The sequence below is a fragment of the Vombatus ursinus genome, unplaced genomic scaffold (genome assembly GCF_900497805.2).
Source record: "Vombatus ursinus unplaced genomic scaffold, bare-nosed wombat genome assembly UNPS02012958.1, whole genome shotgun sequence".
Classification (NCBI taxonomy): Eukaryota; Metazoa; Chordata; class Mammalia; order Diprotodontia; family Vombatidae; genus Vombatus; species Vombatus ursinus.
In genome coordinates this window covers 31,568-41,879 of record NW_020952736.1, presented here as the reverse complement: position 1 = coordinate 41,879, position 10,312 = coordinate 31,568, and the positions used below count along the sequence as shown (strand labels likewise).

The following is a 10,312-nucleotide window of genomic DNA, read 5'->3' as shown; positions in this document are numbered from 1 at the left end:
ATCGGAGACGCTGGGTACACGGGGGTTCCATGGGAGGGGAGTAGACTGGGATTGGAAAGCCGAGCCCAGACTGAAGAGCCCCAGCTACTAAGCTTTAAGGCACACGCCCCCCCCCTTTAAGTTAGAAGGCGACCGTTTTTCTTAAAAAATAAAAACCCAGTGTTTTCGTCTGCTCATTCTTTTCCTAGAAATGTGATGGTGGTTGAATTTGAAGGTGCCATCCTCCACCACCTTCTCCTACTTTGCCCTCTAAAATTTTTGACACCGATGTACTTCCGAGCAGGAAATTTAGCCTTTCCTACCGGCTTCCCTCCTCAGCCCGAGCACGCCCTTCCAGGCTCCTCGGCTCCGCCGCCCCAAGCTCTGCACCCGCCTACGGTTCTGTCCCCCATTCAGCGCTTCCACCAGGGGGTGGTCGGACTCTCGGGAGGGGTCCTTAGCACCCCTGGGACAGAGAGAAGGGAAGAGGGAGAGGGAGGCATTTGCCTCCTGGGAGAACCAGTAGAGCCGACAGATTGAGGTTAATGCCAGAGCACTAGACAAAAAGGAACGCGAAAAAAGTGAGGCAAAGACCTATTAGCCTCTTTCCCCTACCCTATTTCTCCCCATCCCTTCGGTGCGAGCGTACCCGAGCCAAAGCCTAATTTCGGCTTGGACCATGGTATTTCTGACACTGATTGCTACCTCTCATCGTTATTTCTGTATCTCAGTTTATTTCTATTGCTATTTTAAATTCCATTTCTAATTCTCTTATTTCTGTTGTGCTTAAATAGTCTCCATTTCTAGTCTTTCTGTGCTGTCCCCCTTTCTCTTTTATTTTCTTTCACTCCTAGAATCACTATGGCTTTCCCTCCGGGAATGGTGTGGAGGGAGGCCGGGTGGAGTATAAGGGACTCTAGTCTCTTTCTCGCAGGGGTCCCGTCCCCCTGGGGTTGAGAAGCCTGGGCAGGAGGCAAGCGATGGGCAGGGAGCAGGAGAGTGATTCCCCTCTCTCTAGGGCGGCCTCGTAAGGATGAGAGGTTCGACCGCAGGAGACTAGGGGAGATGGTCTGTAATTGAAACAGCTCTATCATCAAAGCCTCTCGGATCAGAGTCTGACTCCTTCCAGCTGGGAGCTACAGGGGAGCTAGCTCTGCTTGGCTGGGAGCAGAAATGCTACCTCTTACACACACCCACACACACACGCACACACACACACACACACACACCCCACCACCACCACCACCACCACCACCACCACCACCATCACTCCACTCTTTTATTCTGTTTGACCAATTTTTTAAATTCTCTTTTCTCCCACATACCCCGACACCTAATCCGTGATTTCTGCGGTCTCCGTAGCCTCCATTTACCGGGAAAGGGTGGTGGGGTGGTGGAGGGAAATGGGAGAAAGAGAAGTGTAAATCGCCCCCCATACCTACACCCCCCATTCTTGAGTTCCCCTGGGGGAGCCACGGAAACCAGCCCCTCCTTTCCCTTAGCGTCGACCAAATAGTGCCCGCTCCCCTCCGCCCCACATCGTGCCCCCCCCTTTCCAGGCCCTCCAAGGGGCGTAGCCCCAGTTCTTTAAATCTCCCCACCCACCCCCTTCCGCGAGCCAATCAGTACCGGCCTGTACCTCTCCCCCTCCCTCCCCTCGAATGGGGAGGAGAACCCAGGAGACCGGACTGGGTGTCACGTGCGAGGACGAAGTCACGTGGCAGGAGGCAGGGAGGGAAAGGGGAGTCATTTCGTGCGAGCGTATTTCTTAATGAAGCGGGGAAGGAGGGTGAGGCGCATGCGCCCCGGGCCAATGAGGGAGCGGGGGGGGCGGGAAGAGGAGGGAGGAGAGGAGGAGGAGGAGGAGGAGGAGGGAGGAGGGAGGAGAGAAGAGGGGGAGGGGGAAAAAGGGGAGCGAGTTGTTTCCCTCGCTCTCTCCCTCGCTCTCTCCCTCTGGCAAGTGGAGTTTTTAAAAAGCTCGAGCAGATCATGTCATGACGACTTCGCTGCTCCTGCACCCGCGCTGGCCGGAGAGCCTTATGTACGTCTATGAGGACAGTTCGGCTGAGAGCAGTGGAGGAGGAGGCGGCGCCGGCGGCGGAGGAGGCGAGGGAGGCGGAGGAGGCGGCGGCGGCGGCTGCGGAGGAGGAGGCGGCGGCGGAGGAGGGGGGGGGAGCTGCAGCGGAGCCAGCCCCGGCAAAGCCCCGATCATGGACGGACTGGGCGGCAGCTGTCCCTCCAGCCACTGCCGGGACCTGCTCACCCACCCGGTTCTGGGCCGGCCTCCGGCTCCCCTGGGCGCTCCGCAGGGCGCCGTCTACACGGACATCCCCGCCCCAGAGGCGGCCCGCCAATGCCCGCCGCCGCCGGCGCCCCCCACCTCGTCCAGCGCTACCCTAGGCTACGGCTACCCGTTCGGGGGCAGCTACTACGGCTGCCGCCTATCCCACAACGTGAACTTGCAGCAGAAGCCCTGCGCCTACCACCCCGGGGACAAGTATCCCGAGCCGTCGGGGGCTTTGCCAGGAGATGATTTATCCTCCAGGGCCAAGGAGTTCGCCTTTTACCCCAGCTTTGCCAGCTCCTACCAAGCGATGCCCGGCTACTTGGACGTGTCCGTGGTGCCGGGCATCAGCGGTCACCCCGAGCCCCGCCACGACGCCCTCATCCCCGTCGAGGGTTACCAGCATTGGGCGCTCTCCAACGGCTGGGACAGTCAGGTGTATTGCTCCAAAGAGCAGTCGCAGTCAGCCCACCTCTGGAAGTCTCCTTTTCCAGGTAAGGGGCTTTTCTTGAGTGACACAACCCCATCCTCATCACCATTTCCCGCCTCCCACCCCCCAACCCCCCCTCCGCACACACCCTGGGGCTCCGCACCCCAGCCACCCCCGCTGTCTGGCCCCGGCGCGCCCGGCTGCTGAGGGAGCCGGCCGGGCGAGCTGGGTTGAGGAATGCGCCGCTGAAGGAAATCTGCTCCGACACGTTCCCTTGAGCTGCCCCGCCGAAAGTGAAGCAATAGCAGGCGCCCGAGCGCCTGGCTCCCCGGGCTTCCAGCGCCCAGGGAGTACCGGCTCCGGCGCCCTTCACACTCCCAGGCCGAGACACACAATTGGCCTGATTTATAAAGCCAAAAACCAAAACAAACAACAACAAACAAAAAAGGAAAGAAAGAAAATGCTATGCAGGATTTTAAAACATGCTCCTCTAGCCGAATTGCCCAGGTATTTCGGGCACCACTGAAGTTCTTTAAAGACCCTGAGTTAGTCAGATGGTTTGGATACATTTAGCCATAGGACTTCCCCCCCCTTAATTATCGTGGTTGTTGGGGACCTTGTAACTCTAACACCCTTGCCTGTCAGGAAGATTAGTCCCTTCTCTAATTTTTGGAGCTCAAATCTGGTTAACTTTCTCTCCTTAAAACAACAACAAAAACAGGGGTAGCGTCCCTGGACCCCTTGATCCAAGAAACATGGAGACCGTTTTGGGGAGGGTACCCACAGCATCGAGAGGCATAGATGGTAACTAGAAGGAACTAGAAGAACAGCTCCCTAGGCTGGGGGGTGAGGTGGGTGGAAAGAAAAAAAAATAGTGTGTCTGTGTGTGTATGGGAGGAGAGGAGATGGAAAGACGTGGATCTTCTGTCACCTCCTTCACTGTACTTTTGGGTGCATTCATTCTCCACCTGGGGGAGACCAAAAGCGATGCTTCTAGAGAAAGGAATCATTCGGTAGTCCCTATCCCCCTCCACATAGGAAGAAAATTAGAGTGGAGAGATTTGGGTATGGGGGGTGTCTCCTAATAGAGGAGATTCAGCCCTGACGTAAAGAAGGAAAGGCAGACATGGGACATCAAGGGTCGGATGAAAACCTGTCTTCGTTTGGATATCTTCCTTCGTCCTCTTAGCTTCTCCTATGCCAAGAAAAAGAAGTCGGAGGGACCAACGTGAGAGAGCTACAGGACTACTATACACCCTTATTGAAGATCCTGGGGGTTGGGGGTTGGGAGGGGAGTGTCAGCCCAGAGCAGGCTACAACCACTCTCCATCTGGGATCACTCTCTGTGATCTCCCGTGCTAGAGGTGCAGAATAAAGAATAAAAGATCTCTCTAGGGTTGGGCCTGAGAATCCTCGGTATACAGGATTGGAAGAAGAAGATGAGCTTGACATTGTCGAAACATAAATAGAACTGCACACAACAGACCACACCGATTCAATCTCATTTTTAGTTCTATTATAGGAAAAAGGAATCCTGCTATACAGGCTACACACAGCATCAATTTACAGGGTCATAGTCCTAGGTTAAACACATACATACATTTGGATGTATGTCCCAATAATTCTCCATCTGCAGTTCCTGACCCTTTCATCATCTAGTCAAACAGAGCTTTTCTGGAAATCAACTCCCAAGAAGGAAAACGGGTGGAGGGAGACCTCCTTGTGCCTTCTAGGAACAGGCCATAGTAAGGGGCATTATGCTACCCTCTCCCAAAGGCTGGACAGCAGGCAGAGGATTGGAACTGGTAAGGCAAAGGCATTAGAGACAGCTTGGGGGACTAAGGGGCCTAGGAGGATGTGGAACCTTGGAGTTGCGCAGAGTAATCTCTGTGCAGATGAAGAGCTCTGAAATATCTTCCTTCCAGCAAGTGTCCTCTTAGCCTAGCCTTCTAAAGGAAAACTAATAGAGCTTTAAAATAAAAATAAAAAACTAAGCTCAATTAAGACAGTCCTGGGAGATTTACTAAATGTATAATGTATAACATATAATGTAAAATTCAGTGTCTCAGCAGTTACATCTGTATATATTATATACACTTGTCGATTATATACACACATGCATGTACATGTATTGGTATGTGCATATATGTATATATTGACATGTGCCTTGTGCACTTCTACACATATGGATGTGATGAATTAGTACAGAGAGATAAGGTAGATTAAATCCAAACACATTTTTATCTTAAAATGTGTCTCCATCTTTTTGCCTATGTCTTTAGACTTATAACATCCTTTAGAAGGACCAGGATTTAAAGGTTAGTCAGCGAATGTTGTTTAGAATACATACAGGTATATACATGACTGTCTCTCTTTTGTATCTGTGATTGAATGGGACTTGATCTCCATATGAAGAATGAGATAGAGAACAGTAAACTATTAGTTAGAAAAAGACAGATAATGGGGGGGTGGCATGTTTCCTAGTGGTTTAAAAAAAAAATCTCTATTCTGACCCTTCCCTTGGAATTATCCACATAATTGCCTCCCTTCCACATTTCATTTTCAGTGCAAGTGTAGAAACGTTTGCTGAGAGAACCAGAGGGAAAGAGGGGCAAGAGAAAAGAGGGAAAGGAAGAGAGGAAGAAGGTGGAGATGGAAGAAAAAGGAGAGGAGGGGTAGAGAGAGAAGGAGCAGAAAAAAGAGGGAAAGGGAGGAGAGAAGCAGAGAAAAAGAATGGAGAAGTGAAAAAGGAAGAAGAAAAGAGAGGGGGAGAATGGGGAAAGAGAAGATATAAGGGAAGAAAAAGGGGAAGAAACAGAAGGAAAGTGGAAATGCTGGGCTCCCGAATGTACTTGAGAAAGATCCTACTGACAAATACTTCAGTTTTGAGTAACCAAGATCCTGATGCCACTGAGAATGTGGGAGCAGGGGCAAAACGCGCCCAGAGTCAGACATGTGGCCAAGGCTACACTGTTTTGGTGAACTGAGAATGTTGGGGATGTGGGATGGGGGTGCACAAAGATATGAACAGTTTTTGTCTTTAGCACTGAGTCCAGCGAAGACTGAGAATTTTCTCATTTTCATTTGATCCACAAACCACATATTTCAAGCTGCCAAGTGGAATTTGGAGGAGGGCATGAATACTTTGGCTTGGTCTTCGAATTAGCTGGAGCGCCGCCAGGTTTGCTGACTTTCTGCTCCGTGCCGAGGAGACACAACTCTGGGTCTCCCGTGGCAGAAGTCCCCCATCTCTCCATCTGCACACTCATACTTATTTCTAAATAGCCTAGTTGAAGTGAAGAAGGGCCTTTTACAGCAAGTGGGAAAGTGGGCCGTTTTCTATGGAGACTAAAACAACTTATTTACTTTTAGGGGGAGAAAGACCCCACCTCCATCAAACTGGTTCTTTAGCAACATATATACGAAGTAATAGGTCGTGTTCCTGTTATATACTCTCTGAAAGTATAGCTATAAAGGGGTGTGTGCTCCAAGCTAAGTAGAAAGTTTGTTGCAATTATTTGGAGTAATAATTTAGCTAATTTACACACACAAACCACCCCGCTTCCTCAACACACTAATGTGTAGTTGAGTTCTATGCCTGTTTCTGTGATCATAGAGACGGCGATACCAACGTTGCTAATCTGAAAGTGGGGATGATTGTTCAAGGGGGAAAAAAACATTAAATTCAGCAAGCCAGCAGATCCAAGGAGAAAAAGATGTTGAATGCATGTTTTCCTGGTTGTCCAGCAATTGTGCTGGGATTGGAGTTGTGTAGACAGTGAAGTCATGGCCATTCGGGATTCTGCTCTTCACTTTCCATTCCCGCTCTTTCCGTTCCAGAGACTATTTTTTCTTTAATAATTTGGATGGTTACCCCACAGTAGCCATCTAGTCCCTGTAATACACAGGGCCTAAATGATTGCAGATGAGAGTTTGTGGGACTGGGAACCTGCCAGAGTGTAGTGGGTGAGAAGAGCAAGGGTCTGCTCTCCTGTGGACCTTTTCATATCCTGTTCTCCCTGGCAGAAGGTTTGCCTGCATTCCTGAGATCTATCTGCATTGGCAGTAGAGAGAGTGGAGGTACCTTCCCTTCCTGACCTATCCATTTCACAATACAATTTGTCCTGAAATATCCACAAAATTAAATGCAAAAATTGGGGGGAATTTGTTGGGGGGGGATCTTTTTAATTATTTGGGAGGGAAGCATTACAGGATCTGAATGATTGCCCCAATTTTCCGTTTCTCTTGGGAAGGTGGAGGAGGCTTGTTGAGGGGATGGGGGGTGAGGAGGAAGGATGAAGTTACTTTTCTTCCTTGATCTGGTTTTCTGAGCCTGAAGAAAGGGAATATTGGGGGAGTGAAAAGGTGTGTGTGTGTGTGTGTGTGTGTGTGTGTGTGTGTGTGTGTAAGACACAGAGTCTCCCAGACTCAGAGAGAGAAGGAGATTGAACTGGGATACCTATAAAGAAGTCAGCACCTCTTTAATGGTCTGTTGGGAGTCAGAAGCAAAGTTTCCATCTCTAAGAAGGGGAAAGGAGAAGAAAGAAGTGAAGAAAGAGCTGTTCTCTCTGTCTTACCCAGCAGGGTGGGGTAGGGGGCTTCTTCTGACTCACCCAACAACAGGAAAGCCATTGAAGACACATGGTGAGCAGGGAGAGCATGCCTGTGCCCAGAGAAACCTTCCACTCAAAGAAGGTCACCCATGAGATACCACAGTTGGGACTTTCTTACCTAAGGCCAGTTTGTGGACCATCATTTATGGGGGTGACTGTATCCCCCTTCAAGGACTTGCTTTGTTTTTCTCACCAACTGTACCTGTTTTAATAAGGAATACCCAAGACCAGAAGGAGAATGCAAAAGGGAATTTCCCCCATCATTGTGTCAGGGTTTCTTGGCAGGAGGAGGGAGGCCAAGTCTAAAGGGGCAGTAAAATAATGAAGTTTCTTCCTTCTCCCCCCCAACCTTTTTACCTTTCCCCTTGACCTCCTTTCCCTACGTAAAATCAAAGAAAACATCATCAAGACTTCTCTTGTTTTATTTGTCAGAATGAGGCAAAAATGTGACAGGTTTGGGGCATGAATTATCTAGCTACTGGAGATAAATTCATTGTTTAAAACACATAATAAAAGCCAAGGTGAATTGGGGGCTGTTGTTTGAATTATTCAGATAATCGAGGTGCATTGGGCTAGGAGAGAGCCCAGGTCACTGGGTTTGAATTACTGAAACCAAAATTGGGGATGGGGAAGGCCGTGCTGAATCATTGAGGGAGTTACATCTTTGGAGGGGCTTTATTCCAATCCTCAAGTTCCAGCCTTCTATACCTCACCCACTTCCCACCGGGGAGGAGGTTAGGCCCCGGATGTTGGCTTCATCTTACGGATTCTCTCCCGTGTTTCTCCCCAGATGTAGTCCCCCTGCAGCCTGAGGTCAGCAGCTACCGAAGGGGCCGAAAGAAGCGAGTGCCCTACACCAAGGTTCAGCTGAAGGAACTCGAGAAGGAGTACGCAGCCAGCAAGTTCATTACCAAAGAGAAGAGGCGGCGGATCTCAGCCACCACCAACCTCTCAGAACGCCAGGTCACCATCTGGTTCCAAAACCGTCGAGTCAAAGAGAAGAAGGTGGTCAGCAAAGCTAAGGCACCCCATCTCCACTCTACCTGACCTTGGAGCCCTGAGCCCCACCCCCCCCGTGCCTCCCTACCTATTTATATCCTACTTTGTACCATAAAAGGAGCCCACCGATGGACACTTTGCCAGTGAATCGATTATTTAATATTAATACTAATAAATAATATTAATGTGGAGAAAGAGGGGGAAGAGGGAAGGAAAAAAGGAAGGAAGGAAGGAAGGAAGGAAGGAAGGAAGGAAAGACTTTGGTAGTGGGTGTGGAGAGGGTATATACACATCCCCCTTTCCCCACCCCACTACTGTTCCAGGTGGAAAGTAGAGCTTTGGATCCAGAAATATTTGGTCTCATATAGGGGCTGGATTCCTAGTCAGTGGCTGGGGAGAAGTTTAGGTACAACCTTCAGGAAGAAGGTCGAGCCTCCATCGTCCTCTTCCTCATCGTATCTTCCTTCCCAGCCACTCACACGTTGACCCTCACTTCCAGACCTCAGCAAAAGATGTGGAAGGTAGAGATGAAGTTTAGTATCATTCCAGTAGAATCCAGATTTTTGACTCTGCCCCCGGTATTGCTGGGAGCAATATGAACTCCCCCTAATGAAGTCTTGTGGGGTAGGATGTAGAGGGCTAACTTTTCCCTCTCAGATCTTCACCACTTCCTGTTGGGCAATTGTTTAGAAAGGTATCCCAATAAGTTGTGTATATATTTTAAAAGTCATATTAATATTAATAATAATTATGTTTTGGCCTGGGAGTTAGGGGGAGTCCAAGACCCAGTGCCTGGGCCTGCCTTTTGTATCTCTACTATATTGTTCCTTCCCAAGTTTTAATCCTCACCCCTTGTAGCCTTGTCCTGCTTCTGTGGCTCCCCCAAAAGTCCTAATCTGGAGGACCTTCAGATGTCAAGGCCCCAGTCCTGGATCACCCCAGAAAGCTCTTGTCCTGAGCCTGTGTCGGGCTCTTCCCACCACATCTCTCCTCACTCTACTAGAAGTCCAAGAAAGACACAAAGGTAACCAAGCTGCTAACATGTTTGTTTTTTACTGAAAATGAGGAGGGAGCTAGGAATCCATTTTATTTTAAGGGGAGAAAACCCCACAAATTTCACTTAAAAATGAACAGGAGAGAATCTCACACACCAGAAGTTTCCTTTCGTCTTTGCCTAGACTTCAGACTGCTTCCACACAAAGAGAACCATTTCTGATCCAAATCGTTTTGGCCCCCAACACTTTACTTGACCTCCTCCAGGATCCAGATTCTTCAAGCAAAATCAGTTTTCTTGGAGGGGCCTGAACTAATCCTGCTTTCTGGGGCAAAGTAGATATGTCTTAATAGTTCCTTCCATGATGATCAGTTCTGGGCTATTGGGGTTCCAGGCTTTTTCCCAGTTCTCTCCCACCCTCCACTAGCACCTCACAAAACAGTGTTTTTTGGAAAATGTCACTCGAAAATCTCTCTCTCTCTCTCTCTCTTTTTTAATGTCTTGTATCTGTATATAGTATCGTGGTGTCTGAATGACAATGTACTGAATGCAAAAAGAAAAAAATAACAACAAACTTGTTTTTAAAATAAAATATCTTTTTTTTGGCCTTGACATCATTTCTCATATTCCTTAAAAATCCTGTCCTGTCTTACTGAAGCCACTGAGGGCTCTCCCCCATCACTGCAGTATCTACATAGTACAAACACAGAGGAATTGGCTTCACTGGAACTCAATTGGCTGAGCATCTGACTGAATAGTACCTAAACCTGTATTTTCTTTCTGAAGAATAATCTGGGTTAGTTGTGGCTATGTAGACATAGTCTTTGAGATTAGAAATCAGAGAGTAGAGCAGGAAAAAGATATCATGGGGACATGATACATGTTGAATCTGGTTTGAGTACAATATGATGGCTTTGTGAGATGAAAAAAAAAAGCCTAGGAAACTTAGATGGTCAAATGAGTGAAAGGGGCATTTCTCTTTGGATGTAAGTGGGGAAACTAAACCAGTGTGG

At 48.9% G+C, this 10,312-nt stretch overlaps 1 protein-coding gene across 1 annotated transcript; it reads left to right on the top strand.

The window, feature by feature from the left end:
- Nucleotides 1-1,896: 1,896 nt before the first annotated feature.
- Nucleotides 1,897-9,868, top strand: HOXC13 (homeobox C13). The gene is made up of 2 exons (XM_027858410.1): nucleotides 1,897-2,757; nucleotides 8,097-9,868. Exons 1-2 carry the CDS (start codon nucleotides 1,974-1,976, stop codon nucleotides 8,351-8,353), a joined length of 1,041 nt encoding a protein of 346 aa, XP_027714211.1. The 5' UTR covers nucleotides 1,897-1,973; the 3' UTR covers nucleotides 8,354-9,868.
- Nucleotides 9,869-10,312: the final 444 nt, after the last annotated feature.

Excerpts from the sequence above, each read along its gene's own strand:
- HOXC13 (XM_027858410.1), top strand. The coding sequence starts at position 1,974 with ATGACGACTTCGCTGCTCCTGCACCCGCGCTGGCCGGAGAGCCTTATG. Across the intron at positions 2,758-8,096 it reads CTGGAAGTCTCCTTTTCCAG|ATGTAGTCCCCCTGCAGCCT; the intron begins GTAAGGGGCTTT and ends GTTTCTCCCCAG.